At 39.9% G+C, this 21,076-nt stretch overlaps 1 protein-coding gene across 3 annotated transcripts in view; it reads left to right on the top strand.

Moving 5' to 3' along the window:
- Positions 1 to 21,076, top strand: part of LOC126086472 (nucleolar protein 10-like) — a 124,125-nt gene that overhangs the window by 45,282 nt on the left and 57,767 nt on the right. For all 3 annotated transcript variants that reach the window (XM_049902705.1, XM_049902704.1, XM_049902706.1), the window contains one exon: positions 3,845 to 3,897. In XM_049902705.1, coding sequence (XP_049758662.1) covers positions 3,845 to 3,897 — 53 coding nt within the window. The remainder of the gene's footprint in view (positions 1 to 3,844; positions 3,898 to 21,076) is intronic.

Here is a 21,076-nt window from a genome sequence, read left to right as displayed (position 1 = left end):
TGAGTCGGAATCAACTCGACGGCACTGGGTTTTTTGGGTAACCCCAAAACCAGACCCGTTGTCTCAGAGGTGTTCATTGATTAAGACTTACAAACCAAAAAAATCCACTGCCGACCGTTGAGTCCAACTCATAGTGACCCTATAGGACAGAATAGAACTGCATCATAGGGTTTTCAAGGCTGTAATCTTTTTTTTTTTTTTAGATTTCACTAGTTTTCTAATGTCCTTTTTTTTTCTTTTTTAAATTAATTTTTATTAAGCTTCCAGTGAACATTTACCATTCCAATCAGTCTGTCACATGTAGGTTTACATACATCTTACTCCCTTCTCCCACTTGCTCTCCCCCTATTGAGTCAGCCCTTTCAGTCTCTCGTTTCGTGCCAATTTTGCCATCTTCCCTCTCTCCCAATCTTCCCATCCCCCCTCCAGTCAAGAGTTGTCAACACACTCTCCAGTGTCCACCTGATTTAATTAGCTCACTCTTCATCAGCATCTCTCCCCGCCCCCCCCCCCCCCCCACTGAGCAGTCCTTTTCATGCCTGATGAGTTGTCTTCGGGGATGGTTCCTGTCCTGTGGCATCAGAAGTTCTGGGGAGCATTGTCTCTGGGATTCCTCTAAGGCTGTAATCTTTATGGAAGCAAACTGTCACATCTTTCTCCTGCAGAGCGGCTGGTGGGTTCGAACCGCCAACCTGTTGGTTAACAGCCAAGCACTTACCCACCGCGCCACCAGGGCTCCTTTCATGCTGCTATATCTTGTTTGTATTGACCCTTTTTAGTAGTTTACTATTTGGCCATGTAAGAAGTACTTTAATTTTACCTTAGTTGTTATTGGAGCTTTAGAGTCCCACGCTGGGCTTTGGAGTTGGCTAGATCAGTAGAATATCAACTATTCCATTTTCTTAGCTATATAGCGACCTTGAGCAAATTGTCTAACTTTCTGAGACTGCTTTCTTATCAGTAATTGTAAAGTGCCTGGCGCTTCTTCGCACACCATAAATGTGTGCTTTCTTCTCTTGCCTATGGTCATCTTAATTTTCTGAACTAAGTCTTTCAGTTATTTCATTTTCTGTTTCTACTTGTTAGAGATTCCTAATATTCTTGGCTTTGTGAGGTTGTGTATTTTTCTTATTCATGACTGAATACTTTGGTAGTAGATCAGCTTGTATCATGAGGTAACATATGGCCAAGTTAGATCGTACCCCACTGTATAAAACAATCTAGCAGAGTCCATTTTGAATTCTTTCATGTAATCAGATTAGGGCCTTTTCTGTGGTTTATTTGATAGGTGTAGTTGTATTTCCTTGTGGAATGTTCATTTAGATGAGCCAGTGAAGATAGGCTTACAAGATGTCTTTGTCAGGGACCATCATTTTGGTTAAAATATGTGTCTTCTGTCCCCTAAACTTTTCTTTGGTTAAGTCTAAAGACATCTGGGACACTTTGGCAGTACTATTATTAGTAAAAATTTAGGATGAGGCACAATCAGTAGGAAATAGCTTCCTTCCATCGTGGCCTCAGGGAATATGTTGTTTCTGGGACCGGAAAAAGTGCTGAAGTTAAAAGATTTTTATAGAGCCCTGGTGGTGCAGTGATTAAGTGATACAGCTGCTAACCAAAAGGTCAGCAGTTCAAATCCACCAGCCACTCCCTGGAAACCCTATGGGGCAGTTCTGTTATGTCCTCTAGTATTGATATGGTTTGGCACTGGGTTACAAGCTGTGATTTTTGTTTTGCTCTAACTTAGAGATCTGGCTCCACAGTGGCTCATTCTCCTGCTCGTTTGGAACCCCTGCTGAAACTTTGCTTTTCCACCCCAGATATACTGAATCAGAATCCACATTTTAATAAGATCCCAAGGTGATTCTTCTGTATAATGAATTTTGAGAGCCACTGCTCCGCTAGTGGTTCTCAGAATTGGTCCTTAACCAGGAGCATTAGCGTCTCCATCTAGGAACTTGGAAGAAATGCAGATTCTAAGCAGGGGTTCCAACCAGAAGGAACAGGTTCGAAATCCTGTTGGAGATAAATTCTTACTTTTCTAGACTTGACTAAGTGCTTTTAAATGTTTTTATGGTGTTTGTTTTTGGTGAACTATTGGTTCCCTGTTCAGGGCTATCTCACACCTTTGAGATATGTGCAAGATGGTTTCTGCTGAGATATAATTGAATTCTTGCTTTCTGATTGGGTGTTAATTGTCTCAGTTAGTCTCAGCATTTCATTTCTGTAATGGAGTTAAAAATATTCAGTTTTAAAATCTTTTGTATTACAGAGGAAGGGCAGGAAAAAATATTTTTGAAAATGCAGGATCAAATCATTGTCCTTAACGTTGGATTGTGTTTAATTATGATTATGTGATCTGATAATCTTAATGTCTTTCCTCTAAGGATTAGCCTATATTACATTTTACAAATACATTTTTTAAATAATGTAATTTGATCTGTAAAAGTATTTCAAAACAAGAGCTCGAGTTTGAATTTTAGCTTTAAGATTCACTAGCTCTATGACAGTGACACTGTCTTTGAACTCTTATTTTTCTCATCTGTGAAATAGGTATGATGATATTTCTTGCTTAGAGGGCTATTGAATGTTTACTAAGTTAATACCTGTGAAAGTGCTCAGTGAATCATAAAGTCTTGCCCAAATGTTTACTGATTTTGATTTAATGTAAAATGTGTCAGTCTGGAGGAGAGACTATAATTAGTCTTGGCAGTTGCCGATCGCCATGTCGTCTGTTTCAAGAGACTTTGGGGGGGAGTAGGTTATGTGGCAGAAAACAGACAGGAAACCTGACCCATGTAAATACCTTGGTACTAAGTGGTTTAGTAACGAAAGAATGATGGGTTCATAGGCTACAGTTGCCACATGGGTTATATGGAGAACCTTTACTGAACGCCAGAAAATTGGCCCTTAATTCAGTTTTGCTTTCTTATGCTGATCCCCAGGATACTGAATTATTAACCTCCCGGTCGGTTCAGCCTGTTAAAGTTCCCTTGTGAGTGAATTACTTTCCTGTAGTAAAGACTGTTGGATTCCATCTAGGTCTTTTCTGGTGTAGCTACACATAGCATTGTCCTTACGTCACTGTATTTTCAATTCAAGTGTGAAGTTGAATTTTAGGGAGGTGGACTCTCCTTAACCACTGTAGGTCTCCAGTTATGAAAATTCTTCATATTTATGATGGTACTCTGTGAAGCAGTTTAACTATGTGTGTATTTTTTTTAAAAAAAAAATTATCGTGATGTTGACTTTCTGTGGTTTCAGGTCAGTGATACATCGTTGAAAGCACTTGGAGATGCTTTTTGTTGATAGTGAAACAAAAGGCATTCAAACAGCAAACTAGGAGCTACTTTGCTGTGACATTTTGTAGAAAATGCTTTTCTTGGTTTTTTGATGCCTGATTAACAGAGGGAAGCTTTTCTTCTTAACGTCCTTATTATAATAAATAAGTAAATAACTCAAGATTCTTGGGATGCTTTGGCACTGAAACGACATTTTATCTGCATACCTGAACTTAAAACTTTCCATCTTAGAAATAATGGCAAACTTTATGGAGATCTGAGAATTTTATGGTAGGAGCCTAGTCCTTTATTTTAACTAGTGCAACCTGAGCATTCTGCAGGTAGGGAAGCTGGCATTTCTAATGGCTTGATGATGTGCTTAAGATCCCACTTATCTAGGAGAGCCAGGGTCTGAAGCCCAGGACCTGACTCCTGGGGCCCTTCCAGTCTGCACTCTCTTACTGAGCCCTTTTTACCTCATCCATTTGAAAATGTAAGACGTACAGAAAAGGGCACTTTTCTTTTCCCCGTGTGTTTACCTTTTTCATTGTGTTTATTTTCAGGAATGCTTTTTACTGCCAATGAAACCCCCAAGATGGGCATTTATTACATTCCGGTAAGTAATACAGATAGGAGTCATGATTAAAATAGGACAAGCAAAGATGATTTCGAGGGACTTTGTGTCTGCATGTGGCTTTGTAAATTCAACACAGAGGACTCACTCATAGGTTGGGTTTGCTTCCTGGAACCAGTAAAATCATGCTTAAGAGTTACATGTAAACATCACTTTATGGGAAACTATTTAATAATGTTAAAATAGTCATTAGAAATCAGTCTTTATTCTTCAGATTTACATTTGTTTTGTTTCCAGGAATTTCAGTCGTAAACTTTCAGATATTATTGATCACAAGAGACCTGTCTCAGATAAAAAGCTAATACTATTCAAGTCATCTCATTGTAGTTGTTTACTGTTTCTTTTGAAAACAAGTTACATATAAAAGAAACAATCTTAGGCTGACATGATCAGTGATGGCATGTATTTTACAATGCTGTCCTTTTTATTTTTCCTTTGAGAATTCTTTGAGTGCCAAAAGTTTCCCCTCTTAGTTTATAATAAGGAGCCCTGTGGCACAGTGGTTAAAGTGATCTACTGCTAACTGAAAGGATGGCGGTTCGAAACCACCAGCAGCTCCTCAGGAGAAAGATGTGACAGTCTGCTTCCATAGAGATTTACAGCCTAGGAAACTCCATGGGATTGGATTGAGTTGGTATCGACTTGATGGCACTGGGTCTGGTTAGTTTAATAGGAAGGAAATATAGGGAAATGTGATCTCCTAATCAGGAAAGAACTTAGTTCAAAGTTGCATTAGATTATAATTCAGCAAACAGCTCCCTTAGCTGAGAGTTTTGGGGGAAGAGAGCGGGAGGCAAGGAGTGTTGAGGATCAGGATTTTAGGGAAGTATACTCTCCTTAGCCACTATAAGCCTCCAGTTATGAAATTTCTTCATACTTATGGTGGTTCTCTCTGACATAGTTCAACTGTATGTATGTTTCCAAAATAGTGTTTTGGTTGATGTTGACTTTTTCTGCTTCCAGCACACTGATATGTTGCGGAAAGCACTCTGAGAATATTTCCTCTGGTTAGTAGTGACAGCAAGCTTTTCAGTTTTCCTAAGTTGTCATTTGTCCCTGATTCTCACAGATAGCTGCTTCTGTATTCATATCAATTTATCTATCCATCTTTCTCTGTATTCATTTGTTTAATAAATATTCATTGACTGTATCAACTGTGTGCCAGGCACAATGCTGTGTGCTGGCAGTGTAACAGTGTACAGGGTACTGCACTGTCCTCAAGGAGTTTGTAGTTAGGGACCAAAACAAGAAGCTAGGCAATTTCAATTTGATGTAATGAAGGCTACAATGGAGGTAAGGAGGGGGTACTTTGACAGGATACGAGGAAGAGAGACATTTAACGCAATGGTGGGAAGTGTGGAGGGTAGTCTTAGAGGAAACTTCGCAGAGGAAGTGACTTCTGAGATGAGGCCTGAAGAATGATTATGTGTACTAGATGAAGGGGGAGAAGGGCCTTGGAAGTAGAGGGAATAGTATGTGCAAAGATCAGGGAGAAGGTAATTCCGTATGGCTGAGCATTGGAGAGGGAGAGAGATGGAGGGTTAAGATATAAGGCTGAAGTGAAGGGACCTTGTAAGCCAGGTGTGGGAATGCAGGGCGGAGAGTCTTCGAAAAGTTTTAAGCAGGGGAGTGATATAATCAGATATGTATTTTGGAAAGATTTCTCTGGTGGCCACAAGGAGAAAGGAGTAGATAGAATCTAATCAGGAAGCAACAAGAGCTAGCGGTGTAGCAGTCTACATGAGCAGTGACAGTGGTTTGTGTTTCCTGTGTCAGGCCTCCTTTTTTAGTTGTGGTGGCTCTCTTAGGTTCTGGGGTAATTTGACAGAAGTGTCATCTGGCCGGCAGTAATTTCAGAGGGTTTGTTATCCTCGAATTGTCAAAAGGTTTGTCTCAGAGGTGTTCGTTGATTTAGCTAAGACTTGAAAAGACTGCAAGAGGTGCCCTGTCTTAGTTCCGGATCACAGTCTTTCTTCCCCCAGTTTCAGCCTGGTTTGAAAACACTGCCAAGAGGCAGGATGAATCACCTTGCCCCTGTGCCTTTACCTGCTGTTGTGGGAGGAGTCTCTTTTCCTCTTCCTTGTAGGAGCGAGTACTATCTTTTGATCTTCCACAACTGTCTGTAAGATGCCAGTACTTTGGATTTTGGATCCCTTCCCCATGTTCAATGTGTCCTACCCCAAATGACATGAATAATATTCACGAAAACACATCTAGGTGCTTAGCTTTGAAGTACAACCTCAGATACCACTGAGTATACAGCAGACTTTCAGATTGACTTGAAAATTTAATAATAAACAAATACAGCCTTCCTTGTTCAAAGGGGAAAACAAAGTATATAGAATTAACTAATGGAAAGGTGAAAAGTACTCCAAGATACCAAGAGTGGAAGGCTGCGTCAGGAGCTCATCTCAGTAGATGAGGAAATACAGGCTGCAGAGCTTCATTGCTGAGGTGGGGAGGGGGCGGTTCTGCATACTTCTCCAGTGAAGCCATTTTACCAGCCTATACTAAGATGGTGGTAGAACAGATAAAATTGGAAGGATTTTTAAGTTTGTAAGGTAGACTTTGTAATTAATTGAACGTAGGGAGTAAGGAAGGAAGAGGAAAGACTCTAGGATGACATCCCAGTGTCTCCTGGGGCAGATCTGCAGACCCAGATGGCACTCCTGAAGTCCAGGAAGATGTGGCTCGTTAACGTAACAGAGAAAGCCCTGCCCCCAAGGAGGGTTATATCCACAGATACGAGGATTAAGACTTCAGTGTGGCTTTTTGGGGATGCATTTCAGCCCATAACACTTAGAAGTATTGACTCCAATTCAAATTACCTTGAAACATTTGTATTTATCTCCATTATATTTCATCACCTGGCTTGTGACATTTGTATAATCTTAGAACTGTAAGAGACTTCATTATTCACTTCTCATTCTCTGAATCTGTTTCTCAGGGTGAGCTTTTTGTTCCAAGCAGCGGGGACTTTAATTAGCATGAATGAGAGGGGCCAGGTGACAAGGTGGTGAGAAACTATTTTTTGACAAATTTTAGCTTAGCCCTTGTATGCCTTTTTAGTTTCAACTTTGTAACTCAGATTTAACAGAAAGCGGAGGAAGAAAATCTGCAGAGACCGCTCCCAGATGGCTGTGCATGTGGGGACAGTGAGAACAGAAGCTGTTCTTGCTGAGCTAAGCATTGTGCTGAAACTTGTACTTAAGTGTTCCTTCCTGACCTACCTTTTTGCTCTGCTGGTGTTTCAGCGAGTGATGTTTTATAGCTCCACTTGTCTTTACTTGGAACCTGCTTCTTTGTAATACTCCTTCAAAGCAAAAAGAGAGCCCAGGGGTCTGAAAGTCTGCCATTTTCCATAAGATTTTATCAAACTTAAGGAGCTAACATTTGGCTTGAAGGCTCATTTGAGGCACTGTAGAGTCATAGAAGTGTGTGTTTAATGCATAATTCTGCCAAAATTAGGAGGTCTGGATGGTGATTTTTAATAACATAAATCAGGTATGAATGCTTCTTTTGTTCCCCCCCTTTGAGGCTGTGCTAAAAATGAAGACAGCTTAATGTTCTTTTAGCTTATTAAAATTTGCCCCTTTTTACCTGATGCCATCTTTCTTAAATACTCGAAATCTTTATAGATAAATGGAATTCCTGTTTTACATTCTTCTTTGCCCTGTATATCCCTGTAGCTAACTAAGTCCCTTATAAACAAATGGCTCTTGGTAACAGGATTTCTCTAGACCTTGCCCTATTTTCTTAATATTCTCTTTTCTTCCCTCTCAAAGTTCTGTTGTTTAGTTTGTTTTTTAATTTTAGGGTTTAATAAAACTGCAGCTCCAGAGGCTGATGCCAGGGATAGTTTTTTGAGTTTGGTTTTCTTTAGAAATGTAATTTAATCTTAGGTTAGTTCCTTGTAATTAACAGCTTTGGCAACTGTGTAGACTCCAGAGAGAATCCAAGTCACCAGTTGCACCCAGCCCGAAACCCAGTGTGTTTAATACTGTTTCCGTTGGAAATATTCCTGAGGTTCAAGCCCCCTGTGTATCAGTAAGCTCTTGAAACAACTCATTACTTTATAGTTGATTGCTGGTGTGCCTGATAGTATGGGTATGTAAATTTGAGAAAAAATATATTCGGTGTTTGTTTAGCAAGCCATTTGGTTTAGAAGAATAAAGGTATCTCAATTAAAGGCGTGTGATTATTTTGGTTTTTGTTTTTGGAAACATGTTGTTAGGTGCCGTCATATTGGTTCTGACTCATAGTGACCCTGTAGGACAGAGTGGAACCAATTTCCAAGGAGCGACTGGTAGGTTCAAACTGCCGACCTTTTTGGTTAGCCATGGCTTGCCGTAGCTCTTAACCCCTGCGCCACCAGGGCTTTTTTGGAAACGTAAGTAAATTTAAGCAGCTGTGAAAATTAGATGCAATATCACTGAATCCAATTTTGAACCTTGGCAGTTAGCTATTTTATTTTAGAAAATTTTCTTAGAGGAAAAAAAAAAAAAAAACTACATTTTAAAATAAAAATGTATTAAATATTTTCACTAAATCACCAAAAAACGTAAATTAAATATTTTCAGATTTACTGTTTAATTTAAAATCATATCTTAAATTTGGAAAGTACATTTAGGGCCAAAGTACATGCCAATGTGAGACATAAAGGTTTATATTTAGCCAGATCCTGGTGGTGTAGTGGTTAGGAGTTCGACTGCTAATCAAAAGGTCGGCATTTCAAATGCACTAGTTTTTTTGGTTAGTTGCTCCTTGGAAACCCTGGGGGCCAGTTCTGTTCTGTCCTGTAGGGTCGCTATGAGGCAAAATAGACTCAATGGCAATGGGTTTGGTTTTCTGGGTTATTCCAAATATTACTGTACTGCTCTGATTGTGTTTTGGCATAATTCTCCAGAGGGCTGAAGAACACGGATGACTATATAATGCTTTCCCAACAACCACCTCTTACCTTCACCTCTCAAGAAGACAATACATTTTATCAGCTATTCAGCTTGTAAATATGTTGTTTTAGTTTACCATTAGGATTGACAGTAGCTGGAAAATCAGTGTCTAAAATTCGTAAAGTGCATGACTCCTTGGCTCTTTTGCCGGTTATTTTGCCTCTCTCTGTGTTATAAAAGTGAATGTAGGAGACCTAATAAGTGTTTTTATTTATCCAGCGAGATATTCAGTAGGACACTGTGCCAGGTACCAAGAGTATCGTGAGTAAAACAGATCTGACACCTGCCTTGTGGGCTTAGAATCTTGGGGGGCAGTGATAACAAATAAACCAGTATATAATTGGAAATTGCTGTAAATGCTGTGAAGGGAAGGAATGAGATGAAGTAGCAGAAGAATCTGCTTAGGGTAGTCGAGGGATCAGGCAGCTTTTTATCAGTCTCTTTTTTATGTATTGTCTTATCTTCCCCATTTTAATTTTAAAGACTTGGTCTTTATTTTGTGATCCCAGTACCCACCTGGGGCAAAATGGTGAATGATAATGGTTTCCTACAATCTCTAGAAACAAAATGAACAGCAGAGAGAATATTGACCTATAGAGAAGGTACTGCTTTCCCCTGTGGAGTTAGTTATATGAAGAGTCAGGCTTTCTTTTTCCTTTAATATGCGTCTCATATACAGATCACCTTAACATTATCTCTAAGCAGCATTTGACACAGTTGAGAGGCCTCCTTTAAGCACTGTGCCTAGCTTCTAGAACCACATTCTCCTGAATTTCCTCCTGTTGTCTAGTTGGCCCTTCTCAGCCTTCTTTGCTGCCCCCTTCATTTAGCCTTGGCCCTCAGCTCTCTTCCCATGGCCTCTAAATGTTAGTGAACTCTAGGGTTTAGTCCTTGTCTCTTCTCTATTAAAAAAAAAAAAAAAATTTTTTTTTCTCTCTCTAGGGAACCTAGCTGTCCCATGGCTTTATGTGATACCTGTATGCTGATGACTTCCACATTTGTATTGTCAGTCTTCCCCCCATTTCTGAGTGACAGAATTATGTATCTACCAGTGTACTTGCCCTTCTCCACTGGGCTCTCTGATAGGCATATTTAAACAGAACTCTTGATCCTAGGTCCTCACCCCTACCCCAAACCTGCCAGGCTTTCCCATCTCATAAGGACACCATCATCCACCCAGTTATCTAGGCCAGAGCACTCCACATTATACCTCCTCATCCAGTCTCCAAATGGGTCAACTGGACTAATCATTCTCCGCAGGAGAAAGACCTGGCGATCTGCTTATATAAAGGTTACAGCCAAGAAAACCCTAGCGGGCAGTTCTACTCTGAGTCGGAATTGACTTGATGGCACCCAACAACAGAAATCTTTATGGAAGCAGATTGCCAGGTCTTTCTTGCTCAGAGCCACTGGATGAGTTTAGACCACCAACCTTTAGGTTAATAGCTTAGGTTAATAGTTCAGGGTAAATTACTTGTGAGACCTTAACTAAATATCTATTTTTATAAATAAAGGTTTATTGGAACATAGCTGGGCCCATTTCTTTCTGTGTTGTCTATGACTGCATTAGGAGTCCCTAGCTGGCACAAATGGTTAAGCACTTACCTACTAGCCAAAAGGTTAGTGGTTCAAACTCACCCATAGGTGCCTCAGAAGACAGGCCTGGCAAACTACTACTGAAAGGTCACAGCCTTGAGAACCCTACGAAGCAGTGCTACCCGGTAACACGTGGGGTCACTGTTAGTTGGAATCAGTGAGATGGCAACTAACAACAACAACTGCATTCTCACTACAATGGCAGAGTGGAGTGGTTTTGATAAAGACCATCTGATCCACAGCCTAAAATAGTAATCTGGCCCTTAAAAATTTTGCTGATCTCTACCCTAGACTACTGGAGCCCTGGTTGCCCAGTACTTAAGAGTGTGGCTGCCAACCAAAAGGTTGGCGGTTTGAATCTCCTAGCCATTCCTTGGAAACCCTATGGTGCAGTTCCACTCTGTCCTATAGGGTTGCAGTGAGTTGGAATTGACTCAGCGGGTTTTACTCTAGACTAGACCATGTTTTCCGTTGAAGCATGAAGATTTCCCTGCATTTATTTTCCTACTTATGCATGTGTATCTTTCCCCACTGTAATATAAAACATGGACGAAGGGGCATTGTCTTTTCCACTATTAAATTCCCTGCACCTAAAACAATGCCTACCACACTGTAAGCACTCAGTTAATAAGATGAATAAGCAAATACATGGGAGTAATATGATTACTGTAGTTAAGGGAATCTTGTATATTTTGACAACGGCTAGTTTGTAGTGCTTTACAGCTGTTGTTATACCAGATTCTAAATTTTGCATTTGCCTTTTTCAGCATTGTAACAAAAGAGCAGAGAACAAGGTTGATAAGTGCCAGAATAGAATTTTTATACAGCAGGATAAGGGTCAGTTCCTTTGCTCTGACAGTACATTCTAATCAGCTACATTAGAGAATATTGGTGTGTTGCAGTGATTATGTTCTGGAGTGCCTACGAATTTCTGAAAGTAATGACTTGTCCAAAAGATTTAGTAGTGATTCTGTTAAGAGAGAAACTTTTTCCTAGAAAAATACAAAGGTAGAATGTGAAAGTAAGGGCATTTAGCTTTTGCTGTAGCATTTTTAAAATCTGTGTAATAGTTGGCTTTCCATCTATGGTAGGATGGACTTACCTGTTCTAAAGGTTGAAAGTAATGCGTTTTGTTTCTCTTCCTGTGTGTACTTGTGCTTTTCAGCTGGAGTTGCTGGAAGTGCTGTGCATATTCTTTCCTAAGATTTGGGTTTGAATTTGGACCACGATTAGTCCCGTTGACCCATTTTGAGTCAAAGCCAACACTGAAGGCTCATTTTTGCTTACTAATTGGATGTCCAAGAGAATTGGAGATCACTAAAGAACCGTCTGTATGAGACCTAAAGGTCAGCAATTACTCTAAAGCTGAGACGATAATGGAGCAGGGAAACTAGAGTATGAAAAATGGAACAACCAGAAAGCAGTTAAAGAGAATGTTTGACACCTTGTGATCAATGCAACTAACGTCACTGAACAATTTATGTAGAAATTGTAAAATGGGAACCTGATTTGTTGTGTAAATTTTGAAGAAAAACACAATAAAATGTTATTTAAATGAATATAAAGAAAACAAAAAAAGAAAAATGAGGCGATCTCTCTGGCTCACTAGCATGTGTTAAAATGGCCCTGTCGATATTAGTTTCCATGTGGAATCCTAAAAGTGATAGATCACATTTTCCTCTAAAATATTTATTTAAGCAAAGAGCTATTAGATACAGTGACAGAAATAATTTTGTTAGAAATTCTTATTCTGTAGTACTAGAAGCAACATATTCTCTCTTGGTTTGGGGAAATAGAGCCAGATGCAAAGAATACTGTCCTCTGGGGAATTTGCCAGCACACAAGGAATGTACAAGATAGAACATAAACTGGACAAGTAGTGGCTGAAATATTTCCCATACTAAAGGATTTTTCAGTGTGTGTTAAAGGAGAGGGAAGCTTTTGAGGCATGGAGTGTTATTGGAAGGAAATTAAAAAAAAAATTTTTTTTGTTGTGTTTTAAAAGAAAGTTTACAAATCAAGTCAGTCTCTCATACCAAAATTTATATACACCTTGCTATATACTTCTAGTTGCTCTCCCCCTAATGAGATAGCACACTCCTTCCCTCCACTCTCTCTTTTTGTGTCCATTTGGCCAGTTTTTGACTGACTCTGCCCTCTCATCTCCCCTCCAGACAGGAGCTGCCCACATAGTCTCATGTGTCTACTTGATCCAAGATCAGTCTTCACCAGTATCATTTTCTATTCCATAGCTCAGTCCAATCCCTGTCTGAAGAGTTGACTTTGGGAATGGTTCCTGTCTTGAGCTAACAGAAGATCTGGGGATCATGACCTCCGGGGTCCTTCTAATCTCAGTCAGACCATTAAGTCTGGTCTTTTTGTGAGAATTTGGGGTCTGCATCCCACTGTTCTCCTGCTCCCGCAGGGGTTCACTGTTGTGTTCCTTGTCAGGGCAGTCATTGGTTGGAAAGGATTTTTTTTTTTTTTTAATTGTGCTTTAAGTGAAAGTTTACAAATCAAGTCAGTCTCTCACACAAAACCTTATATACACCTTGCTATATACTCCTAATTGCTCTCCCCCTAATGAGATAGCCCGCTCCTTCCCTCCCTGCTCTCTTTTCATGTGCATTCTGCCAGCTTCTAACCCCCTCTGCCCTCTCATCTCCCTTCCAGATTGGAGATGCCAACATTGTCTCAAGTGCCTACTTGATCTGAGAAGCTCATTCTTTACCAGCATCTTTTTTCTATTCCATTGTCCAATCCAATCCCTGTCTGAAGAGTTGGCTTTGGGCATGGTTCCTGTCCTGGGCTAAAAGAAGGTCTGGGGGCCATGACCACCGGGGTCTTTCTCGTCTCAGTCAGACCATTAAGTCTGGTCTTTTTATGAGAACTTGGGGTCTGCATCCCATTGCTCTCCTGCTCCCTCAGGGGTTCTCTGTTGAGTTCCCTGTTAGGGCAGTCATCGGTTGTAGCTGGGTACCATCTAGTTCTTCTGGTCTCAGGCCGAGGTAGTGTCTGGTTTATGTGACCCTTTCTGTCTCTTGGGCTCGTAATTACCTTGTGTCCTTGGTGTTCTTCATTCTCGTTTGGTCCAGGTGGGTTGAGACCAATTGATGCATCTAAGATGGCTACTTGCTAGCATTTAAGACCTGGAAGTGGATTTTGAAGTCACCTAGTATGCCCTTAATTTATAGCTGAGGAATCAAGTTATTTGTGCAAGGTTAATTGACAAGTTGGTGGCAGAACAGGATCTAGAAGTAATTTCTTCTTTTTATATTACCTGTTGGAGAGAACTCAGATTTGGGAATTGAGTTTGAATGCAAGCGTTGCCACTTAAAATTTTGTGACCTTGAATGAGTTACTTGAACTACAGCAGAGGAATGATAGTGTGAGACAGCTGTGAGGAATAAACGCACTTGCTCAATCACCTGTCATAGCGTCTGACACATGATGGTGCTCAGCTGATTCTTACTATTATACTTCCTTAAAGTGAGCAGAATCCAGGGGTTCAGTGGCAGATAATACATGGGCAAAAATTGTGGCATTATGTGGCCGTGGGCTTTTTTGTGGCTTTTAGAAGGAATGTGATGTTGAAAAAATGTACTGAAAAGGTGGTGACAAAGTCCTAAGTGTGGGTAAGGAAAACGATTTTAAAAATATGATTGGGGACTATTCAGACTGTTAGAGATCATATAAAATACAGGTTGAGAGAGAACTGTTGATGCCATTCATTTTCCCTGTTAATTATTGAAACAAAACTGATAAGATCTGGTTGCTAAAATAAGAAATGTGATTTTTAAAAGTGAAGTCCGTTTTCCTCCATTATATCAGCAAAACACACTCTTTATAGGAGAGTTAGCAAATAAGGAAGAGTAGAGGAAAACTCAAATACCCTTTCACTGCCCAAAGACAAACACATTAACATTTTGTTACATTTTTTCAGTATTTTAATCTGAAATATTATTGGTATGGTTCCACATCTTGCTTTTTTCTACTTAATAAATATTTTCTCATGTTATTGTAAACTTTTGGAGTTCATTGAAAACTTGGTTTTGTGTGTGATTATGAAAGTAATACATAGTTTTTTTTTTTTTTTTTAATTTAGAAATATCAGAAAAAGCAACTATAACCTCACTAGTTAGAGACATTCCTGCCGACATTTTTATTGAGAGACAGAGCGAATGGACAATTTTAACCAGTGGTCATATGCCCTCAACCAGATTGAGATGGTTGAGATGAGAGAGCCTTTCTCACTTGAGAGAATTCAGCACTAATTCCCTAAATCCCCCATTATGTGTAAAGAGTCCTGGTGGTGCAGTGGTTAAGCGTTTGCCTACTAACCGAAAGGTTGGTGGTCTACTCGGAAAGAGTAAGATGTGGCAGTCTGCTCCCAGAAAGATTACAGCCTCAGAAAATTTATGGGACAATTCTACTCTATCATCTAGGGCGGCTATGAGTTGGAATGGACTTTAACGCTGATGGGTGTGTGTATCCATTATATGTAATGAATTACCTTCTCTCCAGCGCATTTAGAATGGTGCTGGTTATGTATCACCCTTGGAAGAATTGAGAGAACAGTCACTCAGTTATATATTTTTTGTATTCTGTGGTTCAGATGAGGAATTGTGTTTGAGGGAGGCCACTCGAATCTGTTGTTTCCTCAAAAGTTCTTCATCCCCAGCCCCCCTCACAGTGTTGCCATGCTGAGCACGGTTCTAATAGTTTCAGATAAGGGGTTTTTTGTGTGTATGTGATATGGCCCCTAGATGCAGGTTATCCACTGTGTCTGGTTCTGCTCCAACGCCAGAGGAAAAATGTGCTGCTTGGACTTACTGAAGGACATTCCTAAGGGATTTTCAAGGTTAATTTTTATTATACTCTCTTTACTTTTATCTGTTGGACCTTAAAACCTGATCTCTGTTTAAGAGGTTAAAACCAATGAAATATAAACTTCAGAAATACTAAATTATATCTGTTGTCATACCAGATTGCAAATTTTACATTTGGCTTTTTCAGCTACCAGTATTTTAACAAAAAAGCAGCGAGCATGGTTCATAAATGCCAGAATGTAATTTGTATGAGGTAGAATAAGGGTCAATTCCTTTGTGGTTACACTGTGCTCTACTGAGTCAGGTCAGAGAATAAGGTAGAAGTTCTTTAAGAACAGTTGTTCAGAATAAGGGGAGATAAGGCTTAGCAACAATGCCACCTGCTTTAAAAAAGATTTGGAGAGTTTATTCGACAGTAAGTCAAAGGAAGAAATGCTGAGCAGAGTGTTGGTGGTGGTTCCATGTGTGAACCGGGTGAGTGAGGACGAGGTGGTGCCGTGAGGACGAGGTGGTGCAGTGAGGGGCTTCCCCTTGGGGCTCTTAATGTGGTGAAGGTACCTCTGTTCGTTGAGAAATAGTTTACAGTAGTCGAGGGTAAGAGGAAGCTGAGAAAATAATTGAGGAATTTTGTTATGTACCATCTAGAGAAGGCGTGTTTTTAGGATGTAAGGAAAGAGTAAGATCATGAAAGAAAGACACCTTGGGTGCAGTAAGGAAAATGGTGGCATGTTGGGGTAAGGAAGAAGTGTTCCCTTACTGAGAGTGTGCGAAGAGCTATCAGAATATGGGAGGGAGTGAAGGACCAAACTGCCAGAGCTTCTGAAAGGAAGAAAAAGACAGAATTGAATGAAAACCACATTTCATTTTTATTTAAGTTCAGTTTTAATTGAATTCCAAAGATGCATACTTTTTTCCTTTATTGTTGTAGGAAACATAGTTAACATTTGCGAGCTCCTTATTTGTCACTTGTACAATTCAGTGAAACCAATTACATCAGTCGTGCTGTACAACTATCACCAGTATCCATTGCCGTATTTTCCATCCCCATAAACAAAAACTTAATGCTAGGTAGACAGATACTTCCCTTTTTCCCCTTGCCAACCGCTCCTGATAATCACTGTTAAACTCTGATCTGTATACATTTGCCTGTTTTAAGTGTTTTATATTAGTGAGCTCATACTGTATTTGTCCTTTTGTGATTGGCTTGTTTCACTCAGCATAATGTTTTCAAGGTTCATCCATGTGGTTGCATGTATCAGGACCTCTTTTTTCTTTATGGAAGAGTAGTACTCCACTGTATGAATGGACCACATTTTGTTTGTCCATTCATCTGTAGATGGACATTTGGGTTGTTTCTGCCTTTTGGCTATCGTGACTAGCGCTGCAGCCAACACTGGTACACATGTGTGTATGTTCATGGTGCTGCTTTCAAGTCCAAAGAGGACATACAGATGGCCAACAAGCTCATGAAAAGATACCCACCGTCATTAGCCGTCGTCGTCGTTAGCTGCTGTTGAATCAGTTCCGACCCATGGAGATCCCATGTATGCAGATGGAGTAGAACTGCTTCATAGGGCTTTTAAGGCTGTGGCCTTTCGAAAGCAGATTATCAGGCCTGTCTTTTGAGGCTCCTCTGGGTGAGTTTGAACTGCCAGCCTTTATTTAGGTTAGTATTCCAGCACTTAACCATCTGTGCCGCCCAGGGACTCCTATTAGCCATTAACCAGACCCAGTGCTGTCGGGTCGATTCTGACTCATAGCGACCCTATAGGACAGTATTAGCCATTAGGGATATGCAAACCGAAACCACAACGAGATACCCTTTCACTTCTTTTAGGATGGCTAAGATTTAAGATAAAAAAACGGAAACCCTGGTGGCGTAGTGGTTAAGTGCTATGGCTGCTAACCAAAAGGCTGGCAGTTCGAATCTACCAGGCGCTCCTTGGAAACCCTGTGGGGCAGTTCTACTCTGTCCTGTAGGGTCGCTATGAGTCGGAATCAACTCGACGGCAACGGGTTTGGTTTTTTGGTTTTAAGATTTAAAAAAAGGAAAATAACAAATGTTGGTGAGGATGCAGAGAGATTGGAACCCTCATCCATTGCCAGTGGGAATGCTAAATGGTACAGCTGCTGTAAAAAATGATTTGGCAGTTCCTCAAAAAGCTAAAAATAGAGCTGCCATTTGACCCAGCGATCCCACTGTGATCCAAGAGACTTGAAAGCAGTGACAGGAAAAGGTGCAGACTTTTTAGATGTCTTGATCCAAACATAATAATGCTGATGGGACATGTGCTTAATTTTATTCTCCAAAAAAGGCATCTTAAAGATAAAACCAAGCATATAAGAAAGATCTAGAAGGATAAGATGTCCTATAGAAGATGAAAGAGCTAATTTTTTAAATCATTTTTTATTGTGCTTTAGGTGTCAGTTTACAGTGCAAATTAGTTTGTCATTCAAAAACTTATATACAGATTTTTTTGTGACATTAGTTGCAATTCCCACATTGTGTGAGCACTTGCCCCTTTTTCCTTTCCACCCTGGGTTGCCCATGTCCACTCATCCTGTTTTCCTGTCTTCTCATCTTTGCTTTTGTGCAAATGTTGCTCATTTGGTCTCTTAAACTTGATTGAACTAAGAAGCACGTTCCTCACCTGGGTTATTGTTTGTTTTATAAGCCTGTCTAACCTTTGGCTGAAAAGTGGACTTTGGGAGTGGCTTCACTTTGAGTTAGCGGGGTGTTAGGGGCCATAGTCTCAGGGGTTCTTCCAGTCTCTGTCAGACTAGTAAGTCTGGTCTTTTTTGTGTGAATTTGAATTTTGTTCTATATTTTTCTCCTGCTGTGTTGGAGACCCTCTATTGTGATTCCTTTCAGAGCAGCTGGTGGTGGTAAATGGGTACCATCTAGTTCTTCTGGGGTCAGGCTGGTAGAGGCTGTGTTCATGTGGTCCACTAGTCCTTTGGACTGACGTTTTCCTTGTGCCTTTGGTTTTCTTCATTCTCCTTTGGAAACAGCTAATTTTTATAGAGAAAAAAAAAAAATACAAGGCACTTAATAGGCACAACGCAGCAGGTTAGTGGAAGAGTTAGATTCCAAACTCCAGGTATTTTCATTATCTTTTGCTAATGGAAAAAGGGAGGGAGGTACAATGCAGACGTATTTCTTCATACTAAGTTTCCTTTCTAAGTGAAACTTTGAGCAGATCTGTCCGAATTGAGTTTTATCTTACGCATAATAAGGCATTCTCCTTGTAATTTTTTCAGTTATTTATTCATGAATATGAACTAGGAAGTAAGGCACAAATGTCAGGTGGATAATATTCTGTTTTAATACAGACAAGTTGTTTGTGTCTTTACAAAGCGGAAGTGTGCTCTTCCTATTTTAATCGTAACACTTTAAGGCAGTAACGTTGTATCTGTGATATTCTCAAAGGAAATCCTCTCCATTTCCCATCACAGTTTATTGGGTCACAAGAGTGGCGGAGATACAGAAAACATTCATCTGTGACACTCAGGAAGCAGTTATCTGAGCATCCTGCACATTTCCAAAAGTCAGTTTCAGTTCTGACTGGATAAAAATCCATATCATTTCCATATGAAAATATTTGATGCACATATGACATTTTTTTAATAGTAACAATGTATCAGATACTTGTTTTTACTTAAACTGAAGCTGTCATTTATTTTCTGGCATGCCCATTTTTCTGAAAATAAATGACAGCTTCCCATTCAGATGCTGGTTATTCACCTTGAATCAAATATTGACCAAAAGCCTTGTTTCTGGCTATCATCTCCATCTTGGTGCTTGCTAAACCAAGTTCATTTCTTTACTATCCTCATCTTGGACAAGATCGAGTTAGAAGTAAATCCAGTATTTCAGTGTCCTGTTGGTTTGGTTACATGTATGGCAATGATAGAATATTAGTGTCCACAACCAAGGATTGGTTTTTGTTTCTGAATGTGCTTGACGGCTTGAGTCACGTGACAGTTTCTTTGATCAATATGATGTAAATTACTTTTTTTTTTTTCCTTTAAAAATAGAAAACAGATTATACAAATAGGCAAGAAATTTGGGCTATATTTTTTTAAAAGCATCAGCCCGTGCAAAAAATAATAAGGAACTTGCACCAACTTAACTCTGATTCAGTGTTCCACATCCCAGTTGTTTATTTTCTGATGCCTATTTATTAGGGTGTAGGCTCCATCGGGGCAGGAATTTTGTCTGCGTTATTTTTCGCTGTGTCCCTGGTGCCTAGAACAGTATCTGGCACTTAGTAGGCTCTCAATAAATACCCACTGTTTAGAATGAATGAATATTACTGACGCTTTGTTTTTTTAAACTTATTTTGGAAATATATATAAAATTAGAAATATAATGAATCCCCTCATACCCATCTCTTTGCTTCAACATTATCAACTTTCTGGCCCATGCTTTTTTGGTGGGGGAGTAAATGTGGGTGGTTTGTATTACTGGCACTTTAGATTGCTCTACAAGGTAGTTGTTAGAAATTGTTAAATGGGAACGAATACTTCATCTTCATATGGCACAGATCTTTATATATTTACCCTCTTAAGGAATAGACTCTCGTTCTTGGTGGGAAAACAAAAAATGTCTAAATAGTTGTAGTGAGACTTATATTGAAAGAAAGATTAGATCTGACCATCTTTATTTCTTGCATATCTGCAAATGGTTGTATTGTTATTTTTTGTATTTGTCACTAAAGAAAATACCACCCTAATTCTTTGTCATTATAGGCTTGACCACGTAGTTGTTATTTCCCATCACAATTTATTGGGTCACAGGAATAGCAGAGATACAGAAAACATTGATGTGTGATATAAAAACATTCCTTAGTTTTTAGCTCGAGTATTTTGGGTCATTCATTGCACAAACGCTTAGTTGGCATCTTTCCTGTGCCTGTACTAAATAAGGCCTCGGGTGTCAAAGGTATTCTAAGAGACATGGGCCTTGCTGCCTAGAAGCTTATTATAGTGCTTATTATAGATAGTACAGTTGATAAGGGGCTGGGGTGGTGATACTGTGTATACAAAATATTAAAGAAGCACAGAGAAAGGTCACCTTCCCGTTGGTGGGAGGGTCAGAGAGGGTAATGATGTCTGAATCAAACTTTGAAGCTCACATATGAATTAGTCATTGAAGAGGTGGGAAAAGGGTGGTAGGATCAGGAACTCATTCAACACTCGGGTAAATGAAAGCAGACACCGGACCATCAATTAGTTCAGTCTGTTTGGGAGGAGTTTAGGTTTTACACGGGCAGGGAGGGGCAATAAATAAGATTGGAGCAGTATCAGGACCTAGATCTGAACTTTTTATGTGACGTTAAAAGTTTTGAATTTGATTTTAAACAAAACCGTGTACCCTTGAAGGGTTTTCTTCAGAGGAATGAGCTCAGATATGTGTGTCCAGTTATTCTGCCTGTAAGGTAGCTTTGGAAGGAGGGAACAGGACATATTGTAATAACCCAGGAAAAATATGGAGGGCTCCTGGTGTAATGGTTAAGTGCTTGGCTTACTAACTGAAAGATTGGTGGTTTGAACCCACCAGCGGCTCCACAGGAGAAATGACCTGGTGATCTGCTGCCATAAAGATTACAGCCTTGGAAACCCTGTGGGGCAGTTCTGCTCTGTCATGTAGGAGTGAGTTCAACAGCACTCAACAACAACTGTCTAAGGCAGTGGGCATGATGAGGGAGGAAACAGATCTAAGAGGTATTTCATAGAGCTTGGTGATTCATTGGAAGAGGTGACTAACAGGGGGGCCGTGCA

The sequence above is a fragment of the Elephas maximus genome, chromosome 12 (genome assembly GCF_024166365.1).
Source record: "Elephas maximus indicus isolate mEleMax1 chromosome 12, mEleMax1 primary haplotype, whole genome shotgun sequence".
Classification (NCBI taxonomy): Eukaryota; Metazoa; Chordata; class Mammalia; order Proboscidea; family Elephantidae; genus Elephas; species Elephas maximus.
This window is presented reverse-complemented; position numbering and strand designations above follow the sequence as displayed.